This window comes from Desmodus rotundus, chromosome 8 (genome assembly GCF_022682495.2).
Source record: "Desmodus rotundus isolate HL8 chromosome 8, HLdesRot8A.1, whole genome shotgun sequence".
NCBI classification, from domain to species: domain Eukaryota; kingdom Metazoa; phylum Chordata; class Mammalia; order Chiroptera; family Phyllostomidae; genus Desmodus; species Desmodus rotundus.
This window is the reverse complement of record NC_071394.1, coordinates 99,022,460-99,036,735: the sequence shown is the minus strand read 5'-3', so window position 1 is coordinate 99,036,735 and position 14,276 is coordinate 99,022,460. Positions and strand designations below refer to the sequence as shown.

The following is a 14,276-nucleotide window of genomic DNA, read 5'->3' as shown; positions in this document are numbered from 1 at the left end:
TGACAGAGCGTGTGCTAGAGGTTGTTTGTTTGGAAAAAGACTGACCAGCTTTTTTCCCCTCCTCCTCCTCCTCCTCCTCTCTCTCTGTCTCTCTCCTCTTTTAAACACTCTGGCATAATACTGAATGACTTTGTTTTCAAGCTGCCTTAGCCTTTCTTTGTGAGGAAAAGGCCTGAGTATACTTTCCTGTAGGACACAAGTGTTATTTTTGGAGCAGAGGTTCTTAGCCTGATCTCTGTCTAAACCAGTTTCTGTTCTTTGTGAGGTCGTGGTCTGGGGTGGCTCTGAGTGATCTCGGTGGAGAGAAGTTTCCGGGCTCCGGGAGGGAGTGTGGGCAAGGATGTCGGGGGGCCACCCTGAAGCTTCGCTGCTCTAGGTCTCAGCACACGGTTTCTTCACGTTCAAATTGTGCCCGGGGAACAGTCTCGACCACAGGTGTGGGTGGTGTGATTTTCGGCTGTGTCACTTCATGGGACATTTGGGGTTAAGGTGAGGCCCCCTTTTAACCCAGTACTTTAGGTCACAGACTCCTAAGAACTAAGAAACCCATGGCTGGACAATCTCTACAGACCACTCAGAGTGCAGGGTGGGGCTGCGGGCGAGCCACAGCCCACTCTGATGGCCACCACTTGGGCCCCCAGGGACCACTTGGGGCAGGTCTCAGGACTCTGAGGTTCAGAGCACCCTCTTCGGTAAGCTGCTCTGCTTCAGGCCGCTAGGAACCAGGAGGAAAATTTCTCCATCTTCTCCCAGCTCCTCTTCCTGACCTGTCATGGCTGGGGGTGTGCAGAGCTTGAGCCTGCTAGGAAACATATAAAATGAGAACCGTTTAAAACTACTCTCAGCAACACAAAGTGCACCACCTCATTCCAACGCCCTTCCTGTGGAAATTGGTAGCTGTGTGTTCAGGGAGCAGGTAGCTGTGTGTGTGGAGAAAGGCGGAGTGATGATGCGGAGCCCCTGCAGGTGTTTCAGGCTGCCGCTGCCTCAGGGGACAGGAGGTGACCTGTGATGTGCCCTTCCCTGACCAGCTATATGCAGCCAGCAAAGCTTCCGAGACAAACCTCTTTCTGTGCACCCCCCTCCCCACGCCCAGCCCCAGCTGCAGGCCAGAGGCCTTTCTGTAAATCCCCTGGGAGTTACTGAACCTTGGAGAAGAAACCAGCCAGCTGGCACCCCAGCCACGGTGGACACGGGGGGCCTGGACACCTGAGTGGGGCTCACCAGCAGGCCCGGAAGACCTCAGAGTGCCACAGCACGGAGCGGCAGCAGTGCCGCGGGAGCCCAGTGCTGCCCGGGCGGCAGAGCTGTGCCAGGCTCCGCCAGGCGCTGCCCCTGCCAGGCGCTGCCTCCAGACTTCGACAGCCGGTACGAGCAGCAGCCCATCAGTCACTGCTTCTTCCAGGACTTCCTAGCCACGGTGTCCCCGTCCCAGGAGGCCACGGCCTTCCTAGAGCAGGTGCAGAGCTGGTAGCTCGCGAGGAGGGTCCCCCTAGGGCAGCATGCTTCAGGCACCGGTGGGCACTGGTGGGGCTGCCATTCCCCCGGGACACCCACACCCCTTCCTCAGCCCAACTCGGGCCACCAGGTGCCAAGCAGCCACCACTGAGGAAGAGTGAGCCGCCCTGGTGACACTGGCCAAGGCTGAGGCCGTGGCCTTCTTGCAGAACCAGCCCTCCCGGGATTACGGCAAGTTTCCGCAGCGGACAGGCTTTGAGAGGCAGCCGGTGCCGGACAGAGTTGGGGTGCTGGGAAAGGTGGTTTTGGGGACATAAGTATCTAGAACAGCCAGGTGGGGAATTGAAGGATACAGCATAAAAGGGGTGTTTTTGCCTTAAAATAAAAATTCTAGGGAACTTCCTTAAAACTAATTTCAGTGCCACCTGTGGAGGATTCCCAGCTTGCTCTCATCTCTTCATTCTCACGACCATGTGGAATAAAATGAGAACAGCACAGGAAAGACAAGCAAAATGTGGAGTTGGCCAAGAGTCTTTATCTTGGGGTCCACACCAGGAGCCACCGAAAGGTCCTGGACATTTTGGAGAATGATAGCGATGTTCGGTGGGGAGCTCCCTCTCCCCTTAGAGGAGGTAACAGAGGTGATTTGAGAAAAGCCGCAGGTACCTGAGAACACCCTCATCTAAGGTAAAGCTGGGAATTCATTTTGCACCACTGCTGTGCTCAGCTCTTTCTTTTTTTAAGTAGAAAAAAGTCTTGAGGTAAAATTCACATAACATTAACATTAACCATTAACCATTTTTGAGGTAAAATCCCATAACGTAAAATTAAACATTAACCATTTTAAAGTGTACAATTCAAAAGCATTTCATTCATTACGATGCTGTATAACCTTCACCTCTACCTAGTTACAAGATAATTCCGTCACCCCTGTACCCATTAACAGTTACTCGCCATTCCCTTCCTCCCCGACCCTGGCAACAGCTGGCCGGCTGTCTCTCTCCCTGGACTTGCCTAGTCTGATGTCTCACATAAGTGGAGCCATACGACATGTGACCTTTTGTGTCTGGCTTCTTTCACTGGGCATAATTTTCGGAGGTTTGTTCCTGTTGTAGCATGCATCCCCCCTTTTTTAAGGCTGAATAATACGCTATTGTACGGGTGTACTACATTTCAGGTACCCCTTCACCTGTGGTGGACACTCGGGTTGTTTCCACCCCCTGGCTCCTGTGAACAGCCCCACTGTGAACATCCGTGCACAAGAGTGCATCCCCATACCTACTTGCATGTCTCTCTCACGTGTGTCTAGGAGTGGAATTGCTGGGCCATGTGTTTAACGTTTTGAAGAACCAGCGAACTCTTTCACGTAGTGCGTTCCCACCAGCAACGCACAAGGGTTCCGGTGTCTTCATATCCTGCCCAACACTCGTGATTTCCCCTTTGTTCAGTACAGCCGCCCCGGTGGGAGTGCAGTGGTGCCTCATTGTGGTCCCAAATCTTTCTTGATGAATGTCTCAGAAGCCTGCTGTCTTCACTTTGGCTGATGTCCGCCCTCCACCTGCCGTCTCACCCGCCCCAGCTCCTCTCTCCAGTACTTTCCACTTCTACCTCTGCCTCTCCCGTTCTTTCTCTCCTTTAAGGTATGTGCTGGCCAGCTGAAAAACACTGGTGAGATGTATACCTGTAAGAAACTGGACAAGAAGAGGCTGAAGAAGAAAAATGGTGAGAAAATGGCTCTCTGGGGAAAGGAAATCTTGGAGAGGATCACAGCCCTTTCACTGTCTCTCTGGCCTATGCATTTGGGGGCAAGTCCCATCTCTGCCTGGCCTGAGCCTGATGAAAGGAGGAGACCTCAGGCTCCACATCTACAGCACGGGCACGCGAGGCCTGGCCACGAGTAGGGTGGCCTTCTGCTCAGCCCAGAGGCCCCGTGGGCTGCTGCACCTGCACTCTCTCAGCATCGTCTACCGAGGCCTGAAGCCTGAGAACGTGCTTCTGGATCACCTTGGCAACCGTAGGCTGGGTGACCTTGGCGACTCCAGGCTGTCCAACCTGGGGCTGGCTGTGCAGGTCCAGGAGGGCAAGCCTGTCACCCAGAGGGTAAGTGGCTCTCCATCTGCCCCTAGGTGGGGGCACAGAATCGGAGAGGATGGGAGAGGGCTGTTGTAGTTCCAGGGCAAACAGAGCCTTGAACTCAATTCTCATTTCCATTTTCCTAAAGCCCTTACGTTGTCACCTTGCCGGAGTGGTGTAAGAGGATTAGCTTAACTGCTTTTTGGGGGGCTACTTAGCTCTCCTCTCAAATGGAAGCTGAGGGGAGCCTTTTTAGTGACTTGGAGGTGGTCAGTGCCGAATCCATAGTCAGGGCCTGGGCTTGTTCCACTGGCAACCACCTCCTGGCGCCGTGTCCCTGCGTCAATAGGGCCTTGGTTTCCTTTCTGCAAAATGAGGGGCAGGACCCTAAAATCCCAGGATCCTTGCAGTAAACGTTAACAGTATAAGACAAAGAAAAAGAAGAAACACCTAACTCTCAGCGTGTTAAATTAAATATGTCCTTGCCTGTTGGGTGTGGAATGGGAATGTTTCACATTGGATGACGGTGAAATTAGAAATGAAAATACATAGAAGAGAACAAAGGTCACTGATGTTTATTTTAATCAGTCTAGTTCTAAGTGGCTTGCAGAGAACTCTTTGGTTGAAAAGGGAATTATATATAATTAAGCAATTTTGTTAAGTCAACAATACAAAATCTCTGGAATTCTGACAGGCCTTTACCACTGATTTTCTGTGCGTGAAGGTGCAGGAGTCCCCAGGAAGACAGGGCCCGAGGCGCATTCTTAAATCTGCACTTAAAGCCTTGTTTTGCACAGGGTCCAGTTTACAAGGCAGAGAGAACAGCCAGGCAAGGAAGTAAGGAGAACCATGGCCAGTTTGGGAACCGCAGGTGACTGTACCGGGCTGTACGGTGAGGGCTTTTGACAAGACAGGTAGGGCTCAGAACGTGCAAGGGTGTTGGAATGCTTTCTTGTGGGGAACAAAGAGCCATTGAAAGATCTTAAGAAGGGAAATGACCTGAGTCTATTTACATATTTAAAAGACCAATACGAGCCCTTGCAGGTGTGGCTCCATAGGTTGGAGCGTAGTCCCATACACCAAAATCAGGTGTTCGATTCCAGGTCAGGGCACATACCTAACTTGTCCATTTAATCCCTGGCCAGGGCGCTTATGGGAGACAACCAATCAATGTTTCTGTCTCCCTCTCTCACCGCCCCGCTTCCTCTCTCTCTAAAATCTATAAACATATTATAAATAAATAAATAACCAATTTGAAAGGTGGACAAGAGGCAGAGAAGCAAGTTAGGACCCTAATGTCATGGCCCAGGAAGGGCGATGGGGGCCTGCTTAAGCCAGTAGGACTGAAGGAGTGGGAGTAAGTTGGAGCTATTGGAAAGAGACCTGGCGGGACATTGAGGTGAGTGACAGTGAGGGTCTCTAGTTCCAGGGACCAGCAGGAGTGAAAAGTGATGCGGAAGCTGTCAGGTTCAATTGTGATGGTATTGCGCACGAGGCTCCCTTGTGACAGGTGGGGGGAGGTGTCCTGGACATTGAGACCTGCAGGTCTGGTGCTGTGGAGAAAGGTCTGGGCTCCACACGGGGACCCGGCATCATCGTGGCTCAGGGAGCAGCAGGCACCACAGCCTCTGCCACAGGAGCCAGAGGAGAAGATTTCCAGAAGGAGCATGGTCAACACTGTTGAAGGTGTGGAGATCACACAGTCTATGGATTTGGCACTTAGGAAACCACAGAGCATTTCTCAAGGTCTAGACTCAGACTGTAGAGGTTGGACTGACCTGGAAGCAGAGAGTAATACTGAGGAAGGCGGAAGGCTGGTTGCTGGAGGGGGACACAGGCAGGAGGATGGGCTTTACGGCAGGGAGAGTGGAGCAGATATAGATGCTGAGACAAGAATCAGGAGAGAATGTGCTGGTTCTGTGGGAAGGAAAGAGGGTGCGTGATGGAGGAGAAACCAAGGAAGAAGGGGAATGGAATGGAGGCCTTCGGTAATGCTATCTCTTAAGTGGGCGGGGAGGAGGCGGAGTGCTTGCCTTGGGACCTTGTTATGGAAATGGAAATGTCCTGAACCCATGTCTGTCTATGCAAGGAAAAAATGATGCGCGTTACTCCAGGGGTTGAACTTGTCTGGTCAATTATGCACAGGAGAAATGTTACCTCTGAGCATCCCAAGTCCATGAGCATTGCTGAGGTGATTGATCTACCTCTACCTTGCTGGAGATTTAGGAGATACATAGCTTCGCCTCTCTCTCTTTCTCTCTGTTAGAATTGTTTTCTTAGTCTTCCACCAGCTCTGTTCTTGGGTGGAGAGAATGTTGAAGGCCAGTTCCTTTAGTGGCTCCTGTGTCCAGCTCCAGCTCCTTTGGAACCTGCAGGAAACTTTCTCTGCCTCCTTGATATTATCCACCATCATGGATGCACTGGGTAGAGAAGTCCACTGTCCCGAGACTGCTGGCCCTTTGCCTTTCCTGAGTCCTTCTCTGTCCCATGAGATCAAACTTCAGGGTTTAGACTACTTGCCCCATCTAAGAAGTTTTATGTCCCAGTCCTCAGGCCTGCCATCAAAGCCTAGGGGACCATCAACAGGGGTGGGGTAAAAGAGACAGCAAGATTGGAAGCCATCAAAAGACAGAAGAAAGGAAAGCCCCCCTCCTTCACCGGTTACCCCTCTGCATAGCGAAGGAAAACCACTCCGTTTCCTATTGACTGCAGCTCCCGCACCTGTAACTGGGCCCCAAGTGAATCTGAAGGCCACGATGTTACAACACTTCACAGAAGAGATGGAAAATGACATACCTACAGGGCTTCTGTAACTGCTAACATTGTTTCAATGACACGATGCTATATAGAGAATTACGGTAGCATTATGACGAAGGTGTGAAGGAAAATCTCCCTGATTATACAGGCTGGCATCTGCATTGGATCTGTGCAGCTCTTCCAGAAACATTCCATCGTGGTGGGTCAGTCTTCACTAGATTCTCCTCTTTCAGCTACTCATTTAGTCTTGTGTAAGTTAGGGTTGCTTTCTGCTACATGTAACAGAATACCAGATTCTCAACCGTGCAGGGCCAAGGGCTCTGTAAAAATCCCCTGGCCCTTTCCTCCCTGTCACAGGATGGCTTTTGCAACTCCAAATATCCAGTCCACCTTCCAGGATGGGCAAAAGGGGCAGAAAGAAGCAATGTCAACAGACTTCTGCTTACATCCCATTGGCCAGACCCACGCCACATGTTCACCTCCAGCTGCAAGGGAGCCTGAAAAATAGTTTTTCGTTTTCCAGCCTCTGTTGCTGAGGATGCAGAGGGAGAAGGGGAGTGAGGTTAGGTGGTAGGTGAGCTGATGGCATCTGTTACACCAAACCCCAGGGGAAAAAGTATTGATAGGGTCTAGGAAATCACATTCAGCTCTTTACTCACACAGGGATTAAAACTATAACTAGTATGCCCTGGCTGGCGTGGCTCAGCTGGTTGGAGTGTTGTCCTATAACTAAAAAGTCACCGGTTCAATTCCTGGTCAGGGCACATGCCCAGGTTGCAGGCTTGATCCATGCCTACAGGGGGCAGCTGATTCATGTTTCTCTCTCACCTGGATCTCTCTCTCCCTGTCTTCCTTCTACTCTCTCGAATGACAATAAAATAAACTTTAAAAAAAAAGAATAACTGTCCCAGTGCTGTGGTAGGCAGAATTCTAAAATGACCTCAGTGACCCTTGCCCTTGTATAATTTCCTCCTCTTGAGTGTGGCAGGACCCGTGAATTAATACAAGATATCACCCCCATGATTACATTACATTATAAGGCAAAATGGGTTTTGAAGGTGTGGTTAAGGTTACCAATCAGTTGACTTTGAGTGATTCACAAGAGAAACTATTCAGGTGGCCTGACCTAGTCACACAAGTCCTTTATACATGAGCATGGGGGTCAGAGACAGCAGAAATCAGACGAGTAAAGAAAGACAGGGCGTCGGCACACCACTGCTGGCTTTGAAGATGAGAGAACCACGTGGCAACGAGCGGAGAGCTGCCTCTGGCTGACAGAGAAACAGGGACCTGAGTCCTACAATGACAATGAGCTACATTCTGCCATAACCCTGTGAACTTGGAAGAGGATCCTGAGCTCCAGAGGAGAATGCAGCCCACCAGACATCCTGACTTTGGCCTTGTGAGACCCTGACCAAAGAACCCCGCCGTGCCGTGCCTGAACTTCATAGAACTGTGAGTTAATATGTGGGTGTTGTTTTCAATGACTAAGTCTGTGGTCATCTGTGACACAGCAGTAGGAAACTCAGACAAACCATTAATAAATGAAGGTAGCCCAGTGGAAAAAAAAAATTATGACTGCATCAAAATTAATGGAGAAGATAGCAAAGTGTTGAACATCGTTAAAGGGACAGTGTTTTCCTTCCCAACAGGGCTCCGAAGACCTACCATCTATTATGCTAGAACTTGGGACGCAGTTTTCTCAACTCTGGACGTTATTCATCCAAGTGGGCAACTCCTCCCACAGGTGGAAGCGGGGCCTCCCTGCAGGGGCACAGGTCTTTTGAGGCGACTGTGGGGCCGCTAACTGAAGCACTTTGGACATTGTTCTGTAGGCGAGGGAAGCCATTAAAGGTTTTTCAACAGGAAAGTAGCATGAGCAGAGTGATTCTTTAAGAAGGTGACTCTAACGCTGTGTAAGACAAATTGGAGGAGAAGAGTCTGGGGCTCAGGAGAAAGGGGGACCCACAAAGGGTCACTGTAATGATCCACACACGAGGTCAGGGGGGGTTGAGGGAGCTCCCTGGGCTGTTACTGACCTCAGGTCTGACACTCTCAGCCTCCGGCCTCTCACGAGCTTCCATCAACATCCATGTCTGAACTTGCTTCTCCTGAAACATGGCTGCTCTCGGTGGAGCGGACAAGGAAGTAGCAGACCTACCCCTGGAATGTGGCAACTGAAGGAGGCATTTCAGGGGAGAAAGGCACAGGGTGACTCTGCCCAGGTTTGGAAAGACTGACACGAGAAGAGAGGCAGGGATGCTTAAGAGCGCTGGCCTGGGTCCCAGTAGTATCATCAGTTTACTGTGTTGCCATCTCAGGCAGGTCCTGGGACATCTTCCATCTCTCTGAGTCCATGAGATAGTCTTTGGATTCTTTGGAGGAAAAGACTTGTAAACACAAATGATCAATATATGGAAGTTACTATGACTTACTGGACTCTCAGTCATTATGGGACAAAAAAAGTTACTTAAGAAAGTGAAATCAATGGTTTACATAACTAAGAAGCTCCGAGGCTTGGCCTGCTCCCCAGGTGTGTGAGCCGTGTCCCTGGAAATCACGCCCTCAGGTTCTCAGCTCTGATCTCCTTGGTGTCGACCTCACTCTCAGGCAGTCCCGCCTCACATACAGGCCCCCTGCGGCTTCACATACGTCTTGCCAACAGAGCAACCCCTGTGGAAAGAAGACACTTCTTCATAAACAGTTCCTTCGCAATTCCCAGGGAAGACTCTCAGTGGATAACTATGTCACGTGCTCAACCACAACCAAGTCCACGGGCCAGCGTGAGAGCACAGCTGTTCCCGGGAGCCGGGGAGGAGGTCTGTCCCGTACCAGTCTTGTAAACTTACAGCACGGGAACGCATTCTCCAACAGAAAATCAGGCTGGAAGAGAATGGGAAATGAATGTCAATTAGGCAAAAACAGTGATGCCTCTAATAACTGCTGTTACCTCATTGTTAAAAAAGTTCAGAAGCTTTCTGAGTTCCTAATTAAGGAGTTACGTGATCTAGATCCTTTATAAAAGCTTCTGTGAGTGAGGGGCGAGTTTTAGCTCCATTTTACAGATGGAGAAATTGAGACTCAGAGAGGTTAAGCTACCTACCCAAAGTCCCATCACTAGGATGTGATAGGAACCAGTTACGTCAGATTCGAGAGCACTTACTGTTTTGACTCCACCCTGTTCAGTTTCCACACAGGGCAGACGTGGCCTATGGTTTTTAACGCTGTAAAAGGCTCTCGACTCAGGAAAACTCAGACAGAATAAGTGCATTAGCGTATCTTCCTCAGTCTGGTCCGATAATGACACCAACCCCAAGCCTCGTTGAACCACTGACAGAGTTAAGACTTCGGAAGACGAGCACCCCCGCCTACACAAGGAGCAATGAGACTAAGTCTGAGCGCTAAGCTCCCAGACATAGGCCCAATATCTCAAACTTGGTCTCAGCCACTGCCCAAAGTCACTTGTAATACATGTGGGGAGCGCCCCTGCCTGTTCTCAGCCGACATCCACATGCACACAATAAAATTAATTCCTATCATTTCGTAGAGACCCCAGGAAAATTGGGCAGTCAGGCTCTTGCCGGGACTGTTCAGACTCATGTGGAGCATCCAGGTGGAGAACAGTGACCTCCAGATTCTATGGAACGTGAGTCCTGAGAACTTAGAACATGTGCAGGTGGCCTTGTCCTGTCTTGAAGCCTCTGGCCAGCTCCCCACATCCAACAACGGATAGCGGGTGACGGAGGCCGGGCATTACTATATTTATTGTGAAGCCTCTATTACACTGAACACAGTCCCAGAGACACGCTGAATCAGTGATTTTTAAAAGATTGCTGAGTGGGTTTCATCGGAAGTTAACACCTACACACATCACAACGACCCTGACCCTGTTCTAAAATGGGATGTTTTTTTTTTGAAATTTACTTCTGAGTGGCAGTTTGACAGCTGCACAGGAGAGGCATGCTGGCACCGCATTGTCACACACTGGTCCCCCCCAACATTACAGCCACCGTCATCGTTTAGTCCCTAGTAGCTTTTGACCAGCACAAAAACTTCAAGTCCATTCTCAAAGTGTTTACCACTGCTAAGGGCATTTGAAAATCTTCACAGCAGTCTTAGACTTATTTTTTTAACATTCCTTCATTGAAAAAACATTCATTCATTCACTCACTCAATCAATCATTCAATATATTGAGCATCTCCCAAGACTGTGTTAACCATGAGGGCTAAAATGATAAGCTAAAAATGAACATGATTTTCTGCCTACATGGAGCATAGAGTTCAGCAGGGGAGAGAGAAAGCTGTAATCATACGAATGAATGTAAAATTAAGCTATGATGAATGCTAGGGAGATGTGATATGTGGGGCTTTCCGAGGAGGATGTGATTTAACGTGTGAGGATCAGCGTTACCCACGGGGAACTACAACTTCCTTGATATTGGAAGGTAGACAGGAATTCACTCTCCAAAGCAGTTGGTGTGGTGGCTTAGGCTAGGTTTCCTGGAAACGGACTTTGAGACAGATTTGTATGTGGGGGACATATTAGGGTGCACTTCCATGAGATGCGTGCATGAGGAAGGCATGACTGGGCAAAGAGAGAAGCTGACCCACAAGGAGGCAGCCCTTCGGCAAGCTCTGGAATTGGGATGGCTCTTAGACTTGTCCCACATCAAGGTGGGGTCCAGGCTTCTGTATCCCTCCGTGAGCCACAGTGAGGGAAACTTGCACCAGGCAGTTCCTTGCTGCAGAGGGCCATCCCCAGGGTGTGGCGCAGCTGTGAACGGTCAGCAGGCAATGGACCCTGCCAGGGACAGTTACATAAATTTCGGGGCTCCTGGCAAAATGAAAATGTGGGGCCCCTTATTCAGACACCAGGAAAGAGCTTTCTCCTCTCTTGCGTGTTCAATCTTTCCACCAGTCGTGGTGCATTTTGTTTTGTTTTGTTTTGTTTTTAAATGCAACTCAATGTCACACTCTCTTAGGCTCGGAGATACATGAGGCATGAGTGGTGACCCTCACAGACACCCAGGGCCCCATCCCACAAGTGGACCTGAGGGAGCATCAGGTGGCCGCAGCCCCCACTGCCGCCGGTTCAGGCCCCCACCAGAAGCAGAGAGCAGCAACAGTTACTGAGCAGAGACTGGGGCACAGATAGCCAAGAACCCATCGCTGGGAGGCAGGAAGGTGACAGGTGATAGGATTGTACATGTGTTAGCCAAGGCTCCAAGACCTGGGTGCATACTCCATTGTCTCACTGGATTTAACTTACAAATTCAAAAGTTTTTCAAGACAGCCTTCAAAACCTCCGCTGTCTGCCATGCAGGGGGGTAGCACCGTCCTGCTGGTAGACCTCACTTTGCTCTGCACCTGCAGGCTGGCCACAGGGGAGGACAACAGTGAGTTTTTCACAGACTTCCTACAAACACTGCTGGTGGGGTCCCCAGAGGAGCTGCACGAGGGGCCCCTGAGCAAGCACGATGTCAATGCAGCTGCCAAGGTGGCTCTGACCGAGCTCAAGTCCTGCAGAGATGTCCTACAGCCCGTGCACAAGGCGGAGCTGGTCAAGCTGCTGGTACAAGTGCTGGGCAGCCAGGATGGTGCCTAGAGGCCCCAGACATGGCTCCAAGAGGCCACAGGACCAGCTACAAAAGCATCCATGGCCATACCACCCTATCGCCACTTGCCCATGTGTGGATTTCTCCTGACGTTGCTCAATCAATAAAGCTTCCTGTGCTCAAACATCATTAAACCACAGCACAGGGCTTCTTCGGAGCACAGGGCCCTGTTCAACTGCACTAGCTGGCCCTGGTCCCAGCCGCTGGAGAGTGGCAGCCAAGAATCTGAAGAGGGAATCTGCACAGAGCATGTCAGGCAATGGGAATAGCCCATGCAAAGTACCCTTTGCTTTGGGGGAAACAAAAGGAAGCCAGAAAACGAAAGGCACAAAGCAAGAAGAAATGTGGTTCGAATGAAGCTGGAGAGGTGTGGCAGGGGCCACACCAAACCTGGCACTATGGGCCACATAAAGCACTGGATTTTGCGTAAGAGCACTGGAAAGCCTTTGAAAGGATTTAACCAAACGGGCAACATGCTCAGAATTCTGTTTTGAAAAAATTACTCCATCAGAAATGCGAGCAGATCAGGGGGGATTCAGGTGGGCTGTGGTCATTTGTCATCCGGGTGAGAGATAATGACAGCCCCGCCCACAGAGCAGGTGGCGGGGCCAGAGTGCATGGATACATTGGGAGGGGACTTCAGGATGAACAGGACTCAGCAATGCCTTGGATACGGGGTAAGGGGGACAGGGGTGTCCGGGATGATTTGTTAGGTGAGACTTTGCTGCAGGTACAGAGTTCACTGGACCCTGAGTACAACAGGGAACCAAGCAAGCAAAGGCCAGCCTTCACAAAGCCCCAGGACGGGGAAGAGGCCCACAAGAAAAAGGGCAGTGGCACTGAAGCGTGGCCAGGGCTGTCCCAGTTGGGTGCCTAGGAGGGCACCCAGCCTGACGTGGGGACATGGGGCCAGGAAGGGCTTCCAGGAGGAAATGACAACTGCTTACAAGGCAAACAGAAGCTAGGCAGGCAAAGGGATCAGCGTAGGCCAGTGGTCCTCAACTGAGGGCGACTTGGGCACCCAGGAGGCATGTGGCCATGTCTGGAGACAGTTTTGATTGTCATGACGGGAGACTTGCTACTGGCAACTAGTGGGTGGGGGCCAGGGGTGCTGCCAGTGTCTCACAAAGCCTGGCACAGCGCCGCTGCCCGAGGGGTGACCTGGCCCTGTGTCCACGGTGCCGCAGCTGGAACCCTGGCCAAGGTAAAGTCAGGAAGCAAGAGTGTGAGTTCAGTCACAGAACAGAGTGGCTCTGCAGCTGTCTAGAGTGTGGAGTCGCAGGGCGTGAGGGGTGACAGAGGGCACAGCTAGAGATGCCAGACCCTAGGGGGCTGGAGGAGTCAGATGAGGGCATTTGAACCCCATGCCAAGGGTGTTGGCAGCCACTAAAGGCTTTCAGGTTTGGAAGTGACAAATCAGCCTTGGAAGGACAGGAGAGAGGCAAAGCAGAGGGTCTAGGAAGTGGGTGGGTCAGCACATTGCCTAGTGATCTGTGGAGGTGAGGAGACGGCCAGGAGGCCTGCAGGTGCCCCCGGAGGCCGCTGTCCTGCAACATGATGCGATCCAGGGACCAAAAGGTTGCTGCATCATCTAAGTTGATGTAGACACGTATCGGAACTTCAGGGCATCCATTCAGGTCAAGGGCAGCTGATGAAATACAGTCTGCAGGATCACGAGACGGAAGGAGCCTGAGTGTGCCAGTGAGTCTTCCACTTACTATGGCTGCTGTGCAGAGACGCACTGGCTGACCCCCATGGGGGTCACCTGACGGCCAGCCCATGGTCCACACACCATGACATACAAAGTGCTTTCTTCTAAATGCCACATCAGCTGACCATAGCCATGCACGTGACCCCAGGCAAATCATGCCTCTTGTCTGAGCCCAGTTAAGGCAGCCTGCTTCTCAGGCTTGATGAGAAGATTAAGAAACAAGGTAAATGCCTAGCAGAAGGTCAGCCACTTGGCAGGCAATCAGGAAACGACTGTTCTGATTATTCGACAAGAAGCCAAGTGCCCCTTCTGTCACAATCCCCACTGTTGCAAAGTTTCCGCCTCACCTGACAGGCACCGTAGCTGCTCAGGTGACCTTTGTGGCCGTATTTTGTTCTCTGGGAGGCACAGGGAGCCAGCAGGATCCCAGGCTGCACCCGGGTGGGCCGTGGGCGAGGCTGCAGCTCACCTCTAGGCGGAGCCAGCAGGCGCACGCAGCTGTCTTGCTCGCTCACAACCGCGTGGAACTTCACTTGTGGTTTTATTCTGAGCATCTTGAAGACACCATGGAAAATATGCCTCAGCCCGCAGCTGGATAGGTTCACAGAACATGAAACCACCAAAGACCACACTCCGGTGGAAGAATCACAACTACTGTATTG

General features: G+C 51.2%; 2 protein-coding genes across 2 annotated transcripts in view; both read left to right on the top strand.

The window, feature by feature from the left end:
* GRK7 (G protein-coupled receptor kinase 7) overlaps positions 1-14,276 on the top strand; it is a 32,764-nt gene that overhangs the window by 1,037 nt on the left and 17,451 nt on the right. The window contains 6 exon segments of the mRNA XM_053929259.1: positions 1,159-1,338; positions 1,340-1,494; positions 1,496-1,775; positions 3,099-3,222; positions 3,225-3,281; positions 3,284-3,558. Coding sequence (XP_053785234.1) covers positions 1,159-1,338; positions 1,340-1,494; positions 1,496-1,775; positions 3,099-3,222; positions 3,225-3,281; positions 3,284-3,558 — 1,071 coding nt within the window.
* Positions 11,606-11,893, top strand: LOC112301311 (secretoglobin family 1C member 2-like). Its single transcript, XM_024556779.2, has one exon. It carries the CDS (start codon positions 11,606-11,608, stop codon positions 11,891-11,893), a length of 288 nt encoding a protein of 95 aa, XP_024412547.2.

What these genes read in the sequence shown, in the direction of transcription:
- LOC112301311 (XM_024556779.2), top strand. Translation starts at nt 11,606, where the DNA reads ATGCAGGGGGGTAGCACCGTCCTGCTGGTAGACCTCACTTTGCTCTGC.